Source organism: Calliopsis andreniformis, chromosome 10, assembly GCF_051401765.1.
Source record: "Calliopsis andreniformis isolate RMS-2024a chromosome 10, iyCalAndr_principal, whole genome shotgun sequence".
In the NCBI taxonomy this organism is placed as follows: domain Eukaryota; kingdom Metazoa; phylum Arthropoda; class Insecta; order Hymenoptera; family Andrenidae; genus Calliopsis; species Calliopsis andreniformis.
In genome coordinates this window covers 9,206,586-9,228,543 of record NC_135071.1, presented here as the reverse complement: position 1 = coordinate 9,228,543, position 21,958 = coordinate 9,206,586, and the positions used below count along the sequence as shown (strand labels likewise).

Sequence of the window (21,958 nt, the reverse complement as noted above, 5' to 3'; positions counted from 1 at the left end):
ATTATATTGTTAATATATCGTGTAGCCAAAATCCTAAGTAGAAATCCCGAAAAGTCGATGCTCACTTAATTGTGATTCCCCTAAATCTACTTCCAATTATACGTACATACTTATTTTCGTCCTTTAAGAAAGCTATTATAGCATTTGCTAATTCTCGTTTGCAAGGTAAGGATAGATGGATACGACCGAGGACTTTTTCCTCATATTTTACATTTTGTGCACTCCCGCACAAGTCTGCTACATGAAGCATGCGGGCATGCTGTGCAGTGACGTTCCGCACGTCCTTAATTTAAGTAACTAGCCTGCAATCCCATAGTTCCTGTTTGAAGTCTGCTTTCGCGGGCTCGCGATACATTAGTCGCTACTGAGGAACAGGAAGTCCTCCAAATTCTAATTAAAAGTCGGAGCTATCTGAACACAAGTAACTGAGTAAAATAGTACGAAAACAAACGAATGCATAAACGTTTCACAATTCAATTTTGATCCATAAACATAAAGTTAGAAATTACAACGTATGTAGAACATTTTTTATTGGTTTTACGAGTAGAAAAGTACACGAAATTGGAATAAATCAAAGAAAGAGTATACATAGGGTTTACAACTACAGGTGGAAGTAATTTAAAGGTGTCATTCTACATGTCAAAATAGAATGAAAATTCAGAATGACAAAATCGTGTTTAAGGCTTTGTTTCAAAGTTGTCAGTTGCTGAGAAAAGGCCTAAAGTTTGTGAAAGGTGACTCAAAATTTATTCTACAGCCGACACAACTAGACCACAATGGAGACTGAATAAGTACCAAGCCAGACACAGTAAAGTCAGTGGAATAAGTGTCAAGTCAGATATAGCGAAGTTAGTAGAATAAGTTCGTAAGTAAGAAATAACGAATTCGGTAGAATAAGTCTGAAATCTGACACAACGAATTCAGTAGAACAAATGCCAGGTCAGGCGTGACGAATTCAGTAGAATAAATGGCAGGCCAGATGCAACGAATTTAGTAGAAATAGCAGACCATACACAATCAATTCAGTAGAATAAGTCTCAAGTCGAACATATTCCACTCGAATTTTAGGCTTTTCCTCAACAATTAATAACTCTAGTACGAAACCTAGAACGCATTTTCGTTATTCTTGATTTTCATTTAACTTTAGGGTCATTCCACGCGAAATCGGGCACGATTCGGAGCAAGTTCTTTTAATTTGCTCAAATTTGAATATGTTGTAGTCTTTAACGATATTTAAACGTACCCCAAAGGATTTTTCAAAATTTTGAAAATTGTCGATTTTACAGCTGTTTGAAGTTAAGTGCTACCTTTTTTTTAAAAAATTATAGCTATTGAACTAGTAAGCGGATGGAGATGAGCTTTACGGTGCTTCTAGAGAAAATATTGAAGTTTGTAAAAAAAATTATTTCATTAAAAAGAAATTGTTTTTTAATCATCTTTTTTGCAATTATTTTAAACAAATGCAGGTTTTTAAGATGATGCGCGATTTTAAAAATCTGAAAAAAAGGAGAATATAGTTTGATCCTTCCCCTTGATGGACAAACTTTCAAAAAGATGGACATTTTAAAATTGGCTCTGTGAAAATTGCCGAAAGTTGACGCTGCGTCGAGTCGCACTGCTGTGGCGGGCGCGTCGTCGCTGGCAGCCTACTCGACTCCAGCGAACGAACGTGCGTTATTATTTGGAATCAAGGCGATTTCACCCAACATTATTCTACATTATCTCCGAGCATTTGCAAAGTTTAATGCAATCAATAAATATTGGTAACTCAATCTTCGTCTTATTCTTGAAAACATAAATATAATCTCTTAAATCCTAGCTTTCATTTCGAAGATTTTGGTATTAATGCAGAATGGCACTTTTTTGCAACTTCACATGGCAAAAATGAATGTGAACTTGTCAATAAGTATTTTAAAATCGCGCATCATCTTAAAAACCTGCATTTGTTTAAAATAATTGCAAAAAAGATGATTAAAAAACAATTTTTTTTTAATGAAATAATTTTTTTTACGAACTTCAATATTTTCTCTATAAGCACCGTAAAGCTCATCTCCATCCGCTTATTAGTTCAATAGCTATAATTTTTTAAAGAAAAGGTAGCACTTAACTTCAAACAGCTGTAAAATCGACAATTTTCAAAATTTTAAAAAATCCTTTGGGGTACGTTTAAATATCGTTAAAGACTACAACATATTCAAATTTGAGCAAATTAAAAGAACTTGCTCCGAATCGTGCCCGATTTCGCGTGGAATGACCCTTTAGCGTGTAGAATCGCCCCTTAAAATTTCTGACGTCTATCATCAAATACCCTGCTTAATTCTATTGAAAAAGAGAAACTAGAATTCCAAAGACACAGAATCCATGAAATTTCGTATCAGAAAATGATTCAAATTGCCTACATTATTTTCCCACGAATCTAAACTAGCGTCAGATTGAAGTCCTCTCATCCTGTTAATGAAATTGGAATCTCAATATGTAATAATCTAGCTTCGACAATGAGCCGCAGGCGGTGTGTATCAACACCATCGCGTAAGCTCCACCAATTGCTCGTTTGCGCTGTATTCGCGGCCAGTGTCGCAATAACAAATTGAACGGAGATTCTATTTTCATGTTTGCCCGTATGATTCGGCGAACTATTCCACGGACGGAACGAGTTTCGAATGAGTTACCAGCACGGGCATTAAACCAGCTGAAAACGTGGGAGAGGGCAGGCGAGGAAAACTAAAGGGAAAAGAGAGGGTGGGCCGAGGGGCAAGTAACCGGGAAGCGAGGCGCGCGAAGTGATTTCAGAGGGTCGAGATATTTCAGGCTCCAGGAATGGTGAAATAAAGCGGCCGCGTGTTGTGCTGTTTATGGCTCATTATTATGCTATATGCCGTGTCCTCGCAGGTACTAAGATCCCTGCCGTAATGGAAATATGAAGAGGGACGGTTCGGCGCAAAGTTACGGAGAAGGAAGATAAATGTTGGGATGAGAAGCATGGTGTTGCCGCGATACGGTGGCCGAGATTCAACAGCCACCGATGAAAGGTGACAATACGTCGCGCGCTTATCGGAGGTGAAATTGAATAAAACGATCGGTCGAGAGAACGCGCCTCGTATTGTATCTGCGAGGAATTCTCCGTAACAGGGCAACTTTATGCATGAATAAATGAGAATATGGCTGGTGTTCGAGTGATAGAGGGTTTAAGGAAAAAAGTTATTTTCCTCAGGAAATGCTTTCAGAAGCATTGGAGGAAGATTGATAGGAGTTACTGTACTTAGTCGCAGACTCGGGGATCTTGGAATGACTTATTGCGGGATCACTGCAGGATGTAACCAGTTTTAATTTCTGTTGAGTTACATGTATCGTAAAAGAAGATGCATCTGCTTCTTTGCGTTTGAAAAGGCGTAAGAGTAATACAGAAAAAATTGCAGTTGAGGAACTGTAGAGACCTCACTATCTTTTAAGAGAGCCCTAGCGAACCATAAGAGACGAAGAAAAGAATTTCCTCGTTATCTCTAACTGTTCCAGAGAAAACACCTTGTAACACTTTATGTGATACACTCTCTGTACATGTCCAGTTGGCTGTTGAGTTTATTGGACTGTTTGTTTTTAATTAAACCGAAATTGAAAATCTTAGTCATCGAAAAGGACATTAGCAGTACAGCTACTCTAGGAATAATGGAAATTCTTCTTTAATCCTAATTTGAAATAATAGCAAACTTCGCGGTATTTTCTTTGGATTTCACACTCAACTCAACTAATTGAGAATTCATAGTAGAAACTAGAACTGTAAAATATAGTGTAGGATTTAGAGACAAAAACAATATATATATTTGACAATTTAACAAATGATATTTAAAGAACGATGCACTTCGCTATTGACGTTGAAGTGACACAGCTTTCCGTTCTCGTAACGTTCTCGCAACTGCCTTTTTAAATAATATCGGTATCTTGCTCGAGTCCTGCCAAAGACACCAAACAATCACACACATACGAATCGCACACATGTGAGTTACACACATACGCGCAAGCATACATACACTCGGAACAATCCTACAATAGTTACATAATTTATGTCACTGATCACACTAACTGTGACGTTGGATAATTCTAGCTTCAAATAGAATTAATCACTATCTATTAGCTTTACAGATGTTTTGTCTTTTACATAGATTCATCAAAACGTTTTAATAATCAGTTTCGCAGCCAGCGAATTCATTGGAATGAAATTTCTCAGGAGCTCTGCCTAAAAGTGCTGAAATTAAAATGTACAGTTACTTCGCAGTCGTTTAGGGACGAAATCGGCCAAGTCATCATACATTTTACGTTTACGTCGTAACTACGCAGAAAATGAAAAAAATGGAATGAGCGAGGCGAGGACGCGTAACTTTGTCTCCATTATCGTTCTTTCTCCGTAAGATTGTGCAAAGAAGGCTGAAGAAGAAAATACTTCGCGGCTTGGGGATCGAGCCATGCATATTTGCCCACAGCTGACATAAAGAGACCGAGATACTGTCGCCATAAATAGGGATGTAAGCACTCGCGGGACTAACCAGACGAAACTCTTATTATTTTGCGCCATTAGAGGGGTGGAAACGTTCGCCCCGCCACCCATCCTGACTCTTGGCCATTCCCGAAAATAATTTTGCGAGAGCACGCAAATCTGATTCCCCTGCAGAATGGAAAGTACTTATTAAATATTTTCACAAATATATGGAACCCAGCGCTGTGTTTACAGCGACGACTTTTTCTTTTAACTTCAGATTTTTTAACTGAAAAAATTCAGGTCCTCGATTCGTGGTTGCTTCATGAATTTGTGACATATTATCAAAGCGTAGGACTTTTAAGCACGTTTTCAGTAGCCCCAATATTCCTACTTTGATATTTGCTTCACGAGAAATTACTCTATTCCATAAACATTTTATTGTGCTTTGCTTTATAAAATTTTATGCTAAATTTATCATTCAACCGTAATGTTTTCTGTGTAATGTACAAAGTAAAAGTTAACATTCATGAAATTACTTTTAGAATGATGTGTAATGTCATCATATTTCATAAACCGTTTCTAAAGTCAGAACGATTATTAAACCAGAATGTAAAATTTATTTCAGAATTTTCAGATGTGTGTTCTTTGGGGATTACAAGACTGATTCTAGTGGTATTTAATCATAATTATTTTGAAATTATAAAACAGGAGAATCAAGTGGACTAAAAACTGCTCATTGTTCACTTCTACTATTCTTCCACAAATAACTGTTATGGAAAACACTATCTAAATATTGAACATTGTTTGAGACACTAAAATAAATTTTCTTGTTTCCTTTTACCTCCAGCCTTATCTCGAGGCAGCAATTGGATATTAATTTATCTTAACGCGCGAATTCATTGTTAGTCCGCTACGAGCAGCAACATTTCGCGATATCATAAAGTTTCTATAAAATGTTGAGCAACTTTCGAAACAACACTTAGGGAGGTAGATTTTTCAGGAGGAAAGTTCGTAAACTCTGGACGAAGTGTACGAAACAGGTTGATCCAGTGCGCGCACACAAATGAGGACATAATGGAAGCTCATTTCGCCAGGCAAACGTCACTGACGAAATTTTTTAAAAACACGACGAAGTTTCGTGTTCTAAATCCGTGCCGTGTTATATGACACGGCTATGAGAAGTGCATTAGTCTCAGAAATCAGGCAGCGTGAAACATTTGCCTGTTTTCCTCCGATTATGTCGCGAGACACTCCAATAATATGTAGCTCAGGCTGCGCATGTTCGAAGCACAGTCGCCACGTTTGTGATAAAATAATTTATTTTCTCTTTCGTAGAACTTTTTAACACGCTGATACATATCAGAGACGAAGAAACAGTGAAAGCTTTTGATTTGAATCGGACGATCTGATCCTAAATGAAAACCGCAGAGGATTGGGGCGAAGAACAATAATTAATTCAGTTCTCGAAGTGATTACCTAATTAATCGCCTAGGATCTCTCAGGTATTCCGAAAGGTAATGGTGATACTTGTGCCACTGGTTATCGAAATGGTTCGACTCATATATTATCTAGGATTATGAAGTATGGCGAATGAAGGGTTCGAGATTAAGTGAATGAAGCATGCGAATGAGGAGTAGAATGAAGTGTAGTGAGGATGAAAAGAGAATGAGGTGTAATTAAATGAAGGGAGATCGATAAAGTTTAAAACAGAAAGAGAATCGCTAACAAAAAATGGTTATTCATGTACGAGAGCTTGACTTGATCGTAAAAAGTATATTATATCTCAACTGTGGATACAAAAATTTCTCAAAGTATTTATTCTTATTATAGCTATATAATTTTTAGTTTATAACATTAATTATTATAAATTATCTTACGGTCTGTATATTTTTAACTGTTTTATAATAAGGGCTTCAAACTATTTACGAAAACTATATTAAGAGTAATTACGTTTACCACTATTTTTTTTAATGATTTCTCAGCTAAAAGATTTACTCCAATATTGTAATTTCAAACAAAAATTCTTTTCCAAAAAGGAAGGAATGCATTATAACCATACAAATAAAAATTGTTTTCCCGAAATATTCATTTTGATAATTAATAAACACTTCATGTCAAATTTAATCAATTCAATTAATTTTGCCATTAACGCGAATTGATTACCCCGTATAAAACTACGTTCTTCGTTCAAGTAACAAGTTATCGATTCATCTCGAGATAGGAGAGAAATATCTGTGCAATTAAAACTACATGAGCGATTCATGGAAACTTCAAGCAAATTTGAAGGGTCAGCGGCATTAATTCCATAACATTAATTCTACAGTAAATTTTACAAATATTTCCCCTTTTATTTTGACACGCGAGAAAAGGCAGCCTGAACCCTTTCATGTAACGCCAGCATCTGTGCAAATTGCATAAAGCATTAACGCGAAGAAGCAGACCTTGATAGCAGGGCATAGAGGAATAACAAAGGAAGTTGCAATTAAAATGCCTCGTATAACATGTGTTATTCGAAACGTGTGCATGCTATTTTTTTTACTCACTTTCTGCTTCAATGAATCGTGATATGAAACAAACGATTCGAAGGCGCCATAAATGTGTAGTATCGTAGTTTTAAGAATCAAGATATAAGTCTTAGCTGTAAAGACCCTGCTGGAAGAGGGCCATAAAACGGTCGACAAGGACCAGGCCCAACGACCAAACTATTGGCGACCAGCGGTTCGCTGTGCTGTGTTGGCGTTGGCGAGGGATGAGTGTTGTGGGAGTGAGTGAAGGCGAAGAAAGGGCTTTTCCCGAAAAAGAAAAGGCAGGGACGGCAGAGTTGATGGTGATCTCGTACAAGCAAAATCAATAATTTTATTGTTATTTAGTACTAATAAACTGCCTTTAAATATTAATTCCACAAATGGTTTAGGTGTTATATGATTTCAAGTAATAACGAAACTAGAGTTTATTGTACCTTTGTGTTTTTGTTTTCTCAATTATTGAGATACATTAACAGCTTGCTTTGAACTTTACACTGAAGTAACCTTATACATACAGAAGATAATGAGAAATGAATTAAAATGAAGGTTCATATTAATCAACTGGAAACGCTTTATCGAAATAAAATTACCAGAAATTCACTAGAAGTGATCCGAGAATGTTGCTGTCAACTATTTCTACTGTCGATGTTAACTACACGTAAATGGAAGCTCTCTGATTAAGTAGAGAGTTGCCGATTGAACTGAACAGTGTTCAATCTCTCGCGGTTTCCTTTCAATTTAAGCACTTCGCTTTAATTAATCAGACTACTCGAGTGTTTGCTAAAAATAGCAGCGAAAGTTATGTTCATAGTGTAAAAGCGATTCTTTGACCACTTTTGTCAGTCAAATTCTCTGCCTGTTTTTGATGTACCAGATTTGATTTCTGGATTAGCAATGAATGCAATTTAATTAGACTTTTATGTTGACTTATTATTAAATGAATATGTATCTCTACTCAGGACTCCAGGACGTATACGTTTGTCGCAGTCCTACACACATAATTGCTATAAGCAAAAAGTAACGTTTCAGTTTTCATTAAATGCGTTTGTAATGTAATGAAAATTATTTTCATTCTGTAGAACAATTTGATAGAGTAATTATACCAAAGCTTTATAAAAGTTAAACTGTAGAAGATATAGTCAAATGTATTAACACTTTTTTGCTCTATTTCGAAACGAAGGCAGTTGGGATACTGTGTCATAGAACATTTTGAGCTCTATTGAAAATTACATTTGTTAGATTGTGTATAACTATGAGTGAGATTCATTGTTTACTCTCAAAAGATTGATAAACGTTTAAAAGTCACACTTTGAACACTTTATCTAATCTACGAAATGCACCTTGAGTATTGATCGTTTTGAAATCATAATCATTTTTACGTTTGACTTTTGACTAATATTGGGTTGTTCAGAAAGTTCATGTTAATTTTTTGGTAAAATAGAAATTCTTTTCTTTTAATGTATTACGAAAAAATTTGATGTTTTTTGAGAAAATGAAATGTTCAAATTACACTACGGATGTAGAAAGATTCTGAAAAAATGGTATATACCTGACTGACAATGAATAAAAACATAAGTACGTTAAAATATAAGGTTTCTTATTTCGGTTAAAAATTAACATGAACTTTTCGGACAACCCAATATTTTTGTATGAAACTTACTTCAGTTTGTAGGTATAAAAACATTTATTTTTTTAATCTTCTATATTTTTCTAGAGAAAATTAAGTCTTAGCATCAGTGTAAGCATCTTTACATAAAAAAATTGTCTAAACTCCTCAAATATAGGCGAAAAATGTACGGAATCATCTAATACAAAAACGTGTTATCCTTTTAAAAGAAGTCCCGAAAAACATTTAAAAAATTGCAGTCTAGACTAGAATACCCCTTCAAGCACTTTCGTCAGCAATCGACTCATCCAAATTTCAGAAAGACGCCAACCTAAAGAGTTTCAGATACCAGAGAAGGTGTTTTATTCAGAGACAGAGTATAAAAGGAACAATGAAAGAAAGACAGATGGCAGATGCAGGAACTAACATACATTCTTAGGGGATAGATGGCATCCTAAAACGACGCGGTGGTAACCATTTCGATGCAGCCGATCCATCAAACCCCGCTAGATCGAGACGCTTAATACGCTTGAATTTCCCGCGAGAGCTACCCTCTCTCCCCTCTCGCTATGCACCCCCGATGGATGGGGAAGGGACGATGGAATTATGGTTCCCCTATGCTCCCATTACCGAGCCATCTACGTGCCATGGCTTTTTTCCTTTCTCTGCCCGTAACGACACTCTTTGCTGTTTTATGTTCTCCGCAAATCATCTACGCATAACTGACCGTGTATTCGCCTGGGAGCACGAATGATCCGAAGGTTCACGACGCTTGCTTTTAATGCGTCACTCGATCGAACTATGGGACGTATTTAGGTTTATGCGTTGCACAGCCGTGCATTAACTAATGTTACATTTTAACTTCTCCTTATATCATCGGATCATCAAACTGATTTTAGTTTATTGCATGAGTATACAGAGTGTCAGGTTCCTTTTAGTGGTGTCCAAGTATGTAGCTTGAAAATACAATCCGGGCTATGCTTAGTTTGAATCGTTCAAATCAAATCACATAGACACTTGAATGTTCGAGTAAAGTTAATTATTCAAGTAAACTTGATTATTCTAACAAACTTGGCTATTTCAGCAAACTTGTTTATCCAAGAAAACTTGATTATATATTCTTACTCAATTATAATATTAAACTGTTTAGTCTTGCTTTGAATTTCAAGTACTTTAGCAGCACTAGTTACTTTCTCTTTATAATAGTCTGTATCCAAGCAGATTTTCATTCTATGAAAACGAAGCCATCAGCTTCCTTGTATGATGATCACGCTTACAGTCAGTTTAATACCTATTCCCTGAATGAGTGGATTTTCTTGTGATTGTCATGTCTGAATTTACTTCTATTGGAAGAGCTCGTTAATTCAGTGATATTGCAATAGAATCTTTATTTTTCGAGTTAACTGTTTTCCACGCAGTTGAGTAACCTTTGTCTCCTGTGAAGAAAAGTCCTAAAGGTGTAGACACTTTGGTGCTCATTCAAAGGTGTTTGCGAAGCTTTAACGTGATAATGGGGACACAAAATTATGTTTAGAACCGTAAATTGAGATTTGTACTTCCATGGCGTTTGAACGAAGGCTTCGTGATTAATTGACAGAATGATGTGACAGGAATGCTCAATTTTGTAATCTCTGAAAATAATCTGGGCTTGAATTTGAAATGTATTACGTCAACCGTTCGAGATGTACTTGTAACCTTTTTCAAGTCATCAATTCTAATTAACTGTATCCTCAGTGAAGCATCAGAACCACCGCTCCAGGTCAGCAGAAATCTATTAAGCTTCAAATTTGCAATCAAAATCGCCTCTACCATGCTGAATCCTGTATTTCAGGAAATGTTCAAACAAAACCACTCCCCGTACCTACAACCGAGAGAACTCATCTCTCCTTCCACAAAAGGAATAGACACCTCCTAAAGGAACTCGACTTGGAAATCTCACCCATATCACGTAGATCGGCCAACAACAACCCTCATGGCTTGCATCGAATATCGAAATCAATCTATCCTTGCTCAAGCATAACCAGAAAGGAACCAATCCAGCTACATTAAAGACACTATTTCGAGAACTGGAAAAATCATTGACAAACCATACACATGTATACACTGATGACTCCAAGACCTTGAACAGCACTGGGTACGCAGTAGTAATCGAACAAGCGACAACAAATTACCTACTCCATCCTAAAACACATATACGAGCATGCGAAATCACTCCATTAAAGCATGCTATTGAGCTCACTACTGTCGACCAAAACAGAAGCTTCGCCATTTTCTACGATTCAATAAACGCCATCTTTGCAATCCAAAATCAGTGGACAAACGACAGCACCATTCAAGATTGCCAAACAACATACGCTAAATCTGCCCAAAGGAATAATCAGATAACAATAATCTGGATCCCATCTCACGTAGGCATCACAGGGAACGACAAAGCGGACAAAGCAGCCAGAGAAGCAGCCAACTCTCCAACAGCGAACCACTACATCAACCACCTGCACCCGGAAACCTTCATCCTTAACGTGAAACACAAATTAGAAAATAATTGGAATAGAACATGGAACTCTACATCAAAACCTCGACTAACAACAATAAAAAGCGACTTCTTCAAGAAGACCACAGCTAACACTCTATCAAGGCATGGCCAAGTCGCCATATCAAGAATCGCAATTGGCCACGCTAAGATCACCCAGCAGTATCTCCTCAGGAAAGGAGATTCCCCAACTTGCGAACTGTGCAAAGAACACTTGACAGTGGAACACATCATACATTACAGAAAATACATCAACACCAGACGACAATTCAATATAAGACCAACCGTGAAGGATATAAGACCAACCTAAAGGACAAAAAATCCTAACCTAACCCAAAATCTGTTACAGTTTCTGAAAGTGATAAAGATACATATATAATCAATTGTAAATCCATCATACGAGTCGCTAATAACCTATATAAATGGTTGATGCGACTTTAAATATCAATATAAAAGAAGAACTCATTGTAAAGTAATTATATTATTTATCTTTTCATATTTACGTCAACTAATTACGATCGTTTATTAAAGAAAAGAAGAACGAGAGAATGTGCCGCCGTGGAAACATTGCAGCAGAGTTGTATTGTAACGTAGGAGGTCCACAGTGCTCTTATGCGCTTATCCGCTACGATGCTTTTGTAGCAGGACTGTCTTTGAGTCTCTTGGCGAAACTTACTGTACAATAGGACCTACAATCAGTAGAAGACTTTGCAATTCGAAATGTTTCCAATTTTATAAACCTATAATATAGTAAATTAGATATTTTCAATTTGGATATAGGAAACTAATTGCTGTTTCCTGAACAATTTTTAAATGCTTAAAGTGTATTTCAGCAAATACGGTAACTATAAGTTTAGTGTACTTTTTATTTGTATTAAGGTCATTCTAATTTTTCATGGAGTTCAGTTTTTCTTACTTAGTCAAGTTAGTGATGAATGAATAAGCTATTTCAGTGAAAAAATCGTGAGTAAGATGCGGGCTCGAAGTAGATAACGAAGCAAGTAGAAAACCCCTATGCCTGGTCAGACAGACATTACTAATTCACGCGGTGGGCGCATTTCACTTTGTAGCGACAGTAATATTAATTGCTATTAATCAGAGGTGAAGCGATTTTTATATTAACCATTCGATTTTTCTTGTTTTTAGATCCGAATTTCAAGGAGCCCATTACTAACGTAACCGCATCAGTTGGAAGAGAAGCGATATTAGCTTGCGTGGTTCAGGATTTAGCTGGATATAAAGTGAGTCACATATTCATACATCCTTAGCAATTACTTAATATTTCTAACCATTTGGTTAGGTAAGTATTCACCTTTATCCTCTGAAGCCTTCGATTCCCGATGAAGAAAACATTTCCAAAAAAAGGAATTTATTTGTATACACTACCACTCGTAAATATTCAAGCGATTTCGCAACTCCACAGTGACGAAAGGCGTTTTGTCCGAGATAAAACATTAATTTGTTAAAAATACAATTATTACATAGCTAGCTTTAAAATATAATAGTAATATAAGGCAAATATAAAGAATAAACATCAGTTATTACACACTTTTATAAACTTGTGAAATTGTTCGTCTACTTGTCAGTGGTACTGTACTATATTTGTGGCTATAAGCGAAAACAGCTTCTGATACATTCTCAAAAAATTCGAGTTAAAGCCTCAATTGAGATCTACAATATAAAATTTGTATTTTTAGACAGAAAAAGGGGCATGAGTAGAGATTCTAAACTTAAAAATTGGATCTTAAGAAGACATAAGTTCATAAAACAGTACATAGTGATGTTGAAAACACTAAACACCAATATTTCAGAAGAAAAAATATAGGTCATTTTGTTTTAGAGCCAGAGATGTGTATACCATAAAAAGATACGTTTATCTGATATAAGGCTTCCTCATAATTCTAACTGGATGTACGACATGCAACAAACGCGGCCGAGCGACAAGCACCGTCAATATACAAACAAATAACATTTATATGCATCACACTTTAAATACCACTACTATTCAGACGATTCATTGTTCACGGACATTGGTCGGATTTGTCTCAACGATATTGTCGTCGTACGACATTCAATTATGACAAAGCCTTAGTAGTGACATAAAATAACATACAGAAGCAAATTTACAAAACACGTCTTTATTGTATAATCAATAATATAAATACCATTATCGTCTATAACAATATGCCATCTAACGATTCAACGTATCGCTTGCCATAAATATGGGATTTATTTAGATAGTATGATAGAAAACAAGTGCCAGTGCGATCAAAATTAGAATTAATTAAGTATATTTGAAATATAAAACACCTGCAAATGTACTTATAACCTAATGATACTGCACAAACAACGCGACAAAAATGGCATATCGCTCAAGACAACGTGGTTGTTCCTCCTTTCGAGGTTTTCGATCAACTGCCCTAAGCTTTGCGTTCTTTTTGACCTCTTGAGAGGGTTTCCCAAACCTAACGATATTGCCCCATCTGGTCGAGGAAAAATGCCTTGCAACGTTCGCTTCGCCAGGCTTGCAGCCCTTCAACTCGCAACGCGACTCAGTCGTAAATTACCATACCTAACAATAAGCTTAAAACTAAACGTGTCTAACATCCTACATAAATGGCAAACTTGCTTCTGCATTTCATTTTCAATACGCCATTATTTGTGGGAAAAACTGACATTTATCGTCTCGTCAAACCTACAGAAGAGTACTCTCATATCATAATTAGCCTATAACACCGAATCGATAGGATCAACGACAAGGAGTAGAGATTAAGTGGATAGTAACTTTCGAGACAGGGCAAAGAGCGATCGTAATTTGAAGTACGCGTGGAAATCATCGAAAACCGCAATCCTGTTAAGACGTACGCTCCTCCTTCCGTTTGCGCGAAATGGCGGGCCGCGGGCATCAATAGCGAAGATATTCGAAGATCTGTAATTTATAGATCTCCGTAAATCCGGATTGGCGGGATCCGCCGATTCGAGTTCGAGAGATCGACGCGGCCCGCTTTCGAGCAGGCAAACACTCGAGTCTTATCGGATTCCATCCAGACGGCATTCTTGCCCTTCCTATCTCGCCCACTTCGAAATTAGCGGAGCCTCTGACGAGAAATATTCACCCTGGTAAGATGTTCGCTGAAATGTCCTCGGCTTGGCTGGGTGAAACGAAGTTTCGTGTACGGATCTCTGAACAAGATTGACCAGCCTTACCGTCGGGCCAGCGTACGTTTTTATCCATCCACGTAATTTCGCTAATTAATTAACCGGCTGCTTCGGTCGTGGACGAGTGGCGCACTCGAGGCTCGAGATGGCCGGCACGAGGGGGTGGAAACAGAGAAATATTCACTTAACTTTTTCGTGAGTCGTTTAATGAGGTCAACGGGTTAAACAACCTTTCCGGATGTCTATGCTCTAGATTCCTTTTTGCTCCTGAGCACTTTTAGTAATACCTATCTGCTCGAGGGCGAAGCCTCGGCCGCGTTTAAAGTATCAGCAGCTGGTTTTAAGTAATGGACTTTAATTAAAATGAGATCAAACGTCAAAGGCGCCGTGGAAATCTATCAAAGGACTTTCCATATTTCTTATCGTTTAACAAAGATATCGGGTAACCGTTGGAAACAATTACGCTCCGCGAGCCACGGCTGGCTACTTCTTAAAAATGACCGTGCGTTTTAGCGTAAAACGTTAATTGCCTTTACTCCAAAGGGGTTGGGGGCAAGGAAAAGTTACAAAAGCTCGGACTTACTGAGAAACATTCGACCAGACAATGGGAATGTTGAAAAAGAAATTCATTTAATTTAAAGAAAACCTTTTCCTGGGGAACGTTAAAATTCCATTCACTGGTTCATGTCTTCTCTAAAGGGGTAGCTGTTAACCGTATGTTCATACCTTTGATTCTGTCGTTTCAACAATTGCACTGTAATACTTGCAGGAACAATGCAAAACTGCCTCTGTTATTACTGTTTTTATTTAACATGGGGGAATTCTTGTAAATTGAAATCTTATGATGACAAATATGAAATTAATTTTTGTTTCTACTTAACATATATATCTAGTTTATAGAAGTAACGTCATACGAATGATGATACATTTAAAGGTGAACCATAGCTCGGTAACATATGCATGCTGTTCATACGATAAGATAATTAGCGAATTTCTCTGTGAGGTGAAAATTTTCTCAAATATTCATACGAAATTCGGCTGCAAAATTACCTGCTCGTTATGGCCGACTTATCTCTTACACCGGAGACTTTGAAGCTGACTAATATGATTGCCAGCTGTTTCAGCTAGTTTTGCATATTGCAGAAAATCTCCGTCTTCAAATTTTCGAGTTTGTAGAATAAATGTCAGATTTCTTGGGATCATTTACATTCATGTAATATGAATAATATGAGGGCTTAATAAATTTACGTGCATTGAACATTCAAATAAATTAACAATTTAACAATTTTAGGTGACACGTTACAAACTCATTGGAGAATGATGTCGAAACACTATTGTGAAAGTTGTACATGTATAATTTATAGAGTTATACATAATAACTCTTATCAAACTTTATTTTTCAATTACAAAATTTTGAGTACCTACTAGATAAGATTAGTACTAGTATACTAAATGCATTGAAGAAAAGATAGAAGTAATGCTGAATATTAATTTTGGGTTTCCAAGCTTCCAAGTTTTCAAACTTCTAGATCTACAGATTTTCGAACATTTTAAATACCTAGAAATCTTCAATTCATTAAATCTGCAAATTATAAATTTTCAAATATTTAAATCTGTAAATGTTCCAAATGTTGAGTTGTAAAACACATTTTTAAATTGAATTTTCAAATCCCTCAAGTCTTTTTAAATAGAAAAACTGATGTTGAAAATCTCCAAAATTAACCCACATTTAATAATTTATTTAAACACATCAAAAATCTCTACTGAGTATGTCTGATTTTGTTGTACCACTGATTTTCACTTAAGAGTCTCTGACAAACGAACGCATGATTTGCAATGGATGATCAAATTATTACAATCAATTGAAAATATTACACATTAAAAACATAGTGATACATTTTCCAACAAAAATAATTACATTCTAAATGTATCTTCAATTCCACTCTTATTCAAACTTTAACTAAACAATAATTCAAAGTGATCCTAATAATTAGATCAGGTACTGTCCTACGCTAGATCCAAAACTATTTCACTAAAAAACAGTTCAATTCTCCAAATTAAAGCAGAAAGACACCAGATTTGAAGGCTCACCTTATTTCCGGTTCATTGGTAACATTGGTGTAAGTTGAAGGCGCGTCTAACGATGCCGAAGGATCAGGCTGAGGAAAGATATTGAAAAGTATTCAGCTGGTCGCGTGGTATGAAATTCAAATGGATGTATTTACAAAGGCCAGCAGGCGAAGTCGCAACCGACGTTGCACTCTTCAGGACGAAAAGGATAGGTCGCCGTAGTCGTGGAGGGGAGGAAGCATTGGACGAGGGTGGATGGGGCCAGGTTGGAATAATCGCGCCGTTTATAAGCCGCCGGTGCGTCGCTCAGTCTTCCGGTTATGCATTAAGATGACGGATAACGGGTGCAACTATGTCGGAAGACTGGCAGCATCACGATCCAGAGATAACGACGCCTCTCCAATCCCGTTTCGTCGGTTTACGTGTAATACGCAGTAAAGATGTTAATGGTTTGCATCAAATATCGAGGAAGGTAACTTTATTACGGCTATTGGCAGCTCGTATCTTTCCCTCGGCTGCGCATCTTTAACGCTGCGCAGTTGAGTAAAGATAAATGAGCTTGGAAACCCTAGCGGGGCAAACGGCACTAGGCGCCTCTAGACTAGAAGCCCCGGGAGAATCGTTAGCTAATTTCTCGGCTTGATTTCCTGGAAAAATTTAGTCTGCGATTCCAGTGCGAATTAACACGTTCAGGTGGAGGCTTTTTAATGTATTTCTAGATGAGATGTTTGATTTGATGGAATAAAAAATTCATTTGCGTGAAGAGTAGAAAGTGAAAAACGGATTATGGAAACTACATTTTAGATCGCAGTTTAAACAAAATAGCGGTTTATAATAATAACAAAATAGCTGTTTGTGTGCCTGTCCCAATTTGTATGTCTTTGCATTTAAGTCAATTGTAGAAAAGAATTAGCTACAAATTAATCAATAAGATATTTTTTACATTAAAGTTAAATTGTGAATGTGTATTATATGAAGACACATTGTGTATTTATAGACTGTAAAAGTGCAATTAATATTTTTTTTTAGAATGAATATTCCGATTGCAAGAGTTTTACTGACAATGAGTTCTCTTAGCCAAAACATTAGGAAAGGATCACTGCTTAAAAGCGTATAAATTGATTATTAATATGAATTGAAGCAAACAAAGTATCTTGTAGTGCGTAATAGAAGAGTTTGGTATTGCTAACAAAATTATAATAATGAATATTTTTAAAGCATTTTCATGTATTGAACTAGTTTCTAGAAATACGATCAGATTCCAAAGCTTATCCGCATTTGCATGCCCCCTCTAATTGGTAAATCTAACCTTGATTTTGCTTGTTTCATTTCCATGCAAAACACATGGCCGTGCAATCGTAAGAAACGTTCAAAAACTTACAAGTCTAAAATTTTATTTATTAATTAAAATATTAATTACATTATGAGAAATTTCGATGAGATTTTACTTATTTAGATTTGAAATATTACATTTCAAACAAACGAATATTACATTTGAAATATTACACTTCAAATTTAAACAAGTAAAATCTCATTAAAATTTCTCATAATGTAATCTGAAATGTAATATTTCCAATTTAAAGGCTATATCAATATACATATAAAAAAAAACATTAATTGAAGGGCATACTTCTGAGGAAGTACATAAACTGGGTGCACACAATTTCGATCAGGCACAATAACTGAGTGCACACGATTTCGTACAGGCACATAAATTGAAGGCACAGAAATATGTTCAATACCCATTGCAGGAGCACAGAAATAGGGACAATGGAGTCGCTATTAATTTTAATTATAATTTAATAGAATTTTAATACTTTCACCTTGTATAAATCTGTTTAACAAAGAGAAAGGATTAAAAAATCCATACAAATTTTATACATATAGGTCTAGAGTCAGATAATTGAGCATTTATGTTAGAAATAGAGTGGGGACACGTACCCTAGCTTCACAAATAGGAGTAGTGCTACTGTAAATTAAGTGTGCCGTACATAACTCACGAAATATCGTACTTCAAATTCCAACAGTGTTCGTTCCGCTTGAAAACGTTCAATTAAGGTTTAGATTAAAGCGAGGACTAAAACAAATTTTTGGTTTGACGGAAACCTCTTCCGCTGCATTGAGGTCGGATTGGTTTTGCAGAGCTGAAATAGAACGTTTAAAGTGAATAGGAATCTGTGTTTCCAGACGTCGCAGTATAGCAATTCCCCTTCGTATGACCTATATACTGTGCTGTATGTATATGTATATTATAACGGAAATAAGTACTGATGGCTAGAAACGAAGTACACTTTGCTGATACTCCACGTTATAGTGGTCAACAGGCTGATCGTAGCTTTGCTCCGTGTTTACGGTTCGTTGGAGAGCTACCGCCGTGCCTCGAATTTTAATTACAAAGTTTAGGGGGAGAGAGAAGGCCATCAGATCGAGGTGTTCGCTGAATGTAGGGCGTTAACTACGATCTCGCTTAATTCAGCTATGTGGCGAACACTCCGCGGAACTTGCTATCGGTTATCGTTTGCTAATCAGGTTCTAACTTCTTTCGAAGTGCTCCGACTCACTGGCTAACTTTGCCCAAAGAGTTCACGACAACAAGTTAACGTGTAAAATTTACCATTCCTTAACAATAGATATGAAATAGATTCAAGTTATTTTCCTTCAAAATATCGTCTTATGAAATCTGAAGCTTTCATTAATGAGCCATTTTAGTGTCAACCCTTTAACCATAGGTATAGTCAAGAAAATTGCTGAGTCAATATGTATCTATTTTTCATGCATCAAGAAAAAATTCTATACTAACACGAAATTTTTTCCACAGTTCGACAAATTCATTCAGAATATCTACACCAACCAAAAGTGTACTTTCTAATAGTTTAACAGTAAAGAAATTTCAAAGTTTGAATAGTTGTGAAGTAGCTACCGATTAATCACTCCATGGCAATTTTAGCACTTCATTCAACTATTGATATATCGGTAGCTTGACACTAAAAGGGTTAAGATTGAATTTATACGGTTACTCTTGCGCATCAGATTGCATCGAATCAGTTTCTCATTTGCAAACACCGTCTCCGTTTTGCTGAGTTCGGGAGCCATTTGACTGGACGCTTTTCGAGCCAGGATTAACCATAGCTCTCTATAAGAACCGATGCATCTGTTAATTCGTAACGCCCTCATTCAATTCAATCATTTCGGTATTCCAGCCTATCTGTATAGCTATACTTGACTGGCGGTTTCAATCTAGAGACTGCTAACTTGGCTATTCAAAACAGTTTCACAATTTACCAATGAATTTCAATTTTATACCAAAGCTTCTTCTAAACAATTAATTTGTGTTGATATATTGGGACATTCTCGCTGGACCAGAATAATGGAAAAAGCTGATGTGTACCTACGTTAAAATTAAGATCAAGGAAGAGTTTAACGCAAAAGCTACCCGAATCGATGGACTGTAACCGCGATGCTTGTTAACCGCCAACTAACAAACTTAAAAGTTTCATAGAAAGAAGCGTCTTTGGTACGAGCAAACTCACTCGAGGCGGGTGAAGTCTCGCAAGCGCGTAATCCAACTTGTTAATTTTTAGGCGATTGAAGTGCAGCGAGGTAAAGCGGGAGAAAAAGAAAATATTTTGAATTTGTCGAACACTTTGATGTACTATGCGATAAATGAGAAATTAATACCGCAATTATGGTACGCTCAAACGGCGGCGAAGGAAAAAGTGAATATTTAAAGTAACGAATATGGGATTTAGTGATTACGCTGCGGAAATAATGTGTATTCAGTTCCAGAGGAAGAATTCTCGAACCCCTTCGATTAAGCATCAACTGTATGGTCTGCTTGTGTAATTAAAATTTGTTTCGTAGTCGCTGGGAATTCGAGAAATTTCGATTTTAATATTTCCTCTAAGTATATACGAGCATGTTTCGGTCGATGAGGATTAAAGTATTTTTAAAACTCGCAGATGCATGCCTCGAAAAATGCTGCTGTGACGGTTTTGTATGTTTTTGTGAACGCATCGAATAGAAATCGGGAACCTGTCATAAAAGTTTAGTCTTGACAAATTTGTTCGAAAACGATTTTTATCCTACGTCACAGGCACCTTTTGTATTAACACAGTGTCCCCAGCATTTGGGCAACTTTGAGGTATCGGATCTACAGAAAGTTTTTATCTGTCGGGCAAACTGAATCTCACAAAGTGCAGTAACCTCTTTATTATTGGAAAATCTATCCTTTGGAAAAACCATTTTCAGTAATTTGAAGAGATGGAAATCGAGTAAATTGACTTATACTATGAAGGAACACGTTCTAAAATGTTCTATTGCAATTTTCTTAGTAATTAACTAAAATTATGTAACAGGATTACGCATATAAAATTAATTTTCTATAATTACCGAGTTTAATATCAATTACCACTTTACGGTGATTTTTAATCCCAATGAGCGACAACTGGTCTCCAATTAATTAAGGATTATAGCTGAAACTTTTTAATCGCTACTATATAGATACTTTACATTTCATTCAGTTATATGTCTGCAATTATTAAAGAGCTTACAATGGAAGAAAACACAGTTCTAAAAAAAAGGTAATACGTACCGAAAAAAATGTCAGAACACATAGAGTGGAACCTCGAAGTTCAAACACAATTCGTTCCAGGATACGGTGCAACTTTCGAGAAAATGTTCCCATTTGAAATAATGTACATTCAATTAATCCTTTCCAGACCCCTAAAACTGATACAATATGAAACATTTTAAGTGCATATTTTAAAAGATCATATTGTTAAATACTTAATAATAAAAGAAGTTCAGTAATTTTATTTTTCAACATATTTTTATTCATGATCAGACACGCCTAAAAAATATTAAATAACAGTTAATCTATTAATATATTTAGTCTGAAATTCACTAGTGGAGAGTTGTAGTTCATTAATATTACATGAAATTATACAAGGTGTTCCAGGTTTTTTCGGTCAAACGGTATTAATATATTCTACGAGCGAAAATAAAGAAAAATGTCGTATAAATATAGGTTCGAAAATGCTTTATTAAAAAATTATAAGAAAAGTATGAAATAATAACAAACTGATTTTCGTTCATAGTAAAAATGTTAGTGGTATTTCTCCTGGTAATTATACCTTTCTCTTATCTATGTTTACTTATCCAAACTATGTTTACTAATTCAAATCGTCTTAATATGCACTAATATTGTTTACTAAATTGTACGATCTCGTAGTAATAATATACCACGAAAATTTTCGAATGAAGAGTATATTGATATTCACGTTATTTGTAGTTTCATAAACGAAAGTTTGTCAACAAATGAAAGGAAATAAAGAAGAAATTCGCAACGTAGTATGTTCAATTTTTCATAGATGTTATTCCTGTATTTTTAAAAACGGGCGACACATTGAAATGGAACTAACGTAGGTAAATATTTCCAATCAATGTGTTATTATTTCGTATTTTTCTTCTAATTTTTTAATAAAACATTTTTTAACCTATGTTAAAAGGCCAAAAAATCTGGGACACCCTATATACTAAAAAGACTCGTGCTCAGCTTTCGAGTTTTTATTCGAATTTCAAAGCAGAATTTTCCTCAA

General features: G+C 36.0%; 1 protein-coding gene across 1 annotated transcript in view; it reads left to right on the top strand.

Annotated features, from left to right (window-relative positions):
• LOC143184553 (neurotrimin) overlaps positions 1 to 21,958 on the top strand; it is a 185,201-nt gene that overhangs the window by 117,926 nt on the left and 45,317 nt on the right. The window contains exon 2 of the mRNA XM_076386872.1: positions 12,279 to 12,373. Within this exon, the coding sequence (XP_076242987.1) occupies positions 12,279 to 12,373 (95 nt within the window). The remainder of the gene's footprint in view (positions 1 to 12,278; positions 12,374 to 21,958) is intronic.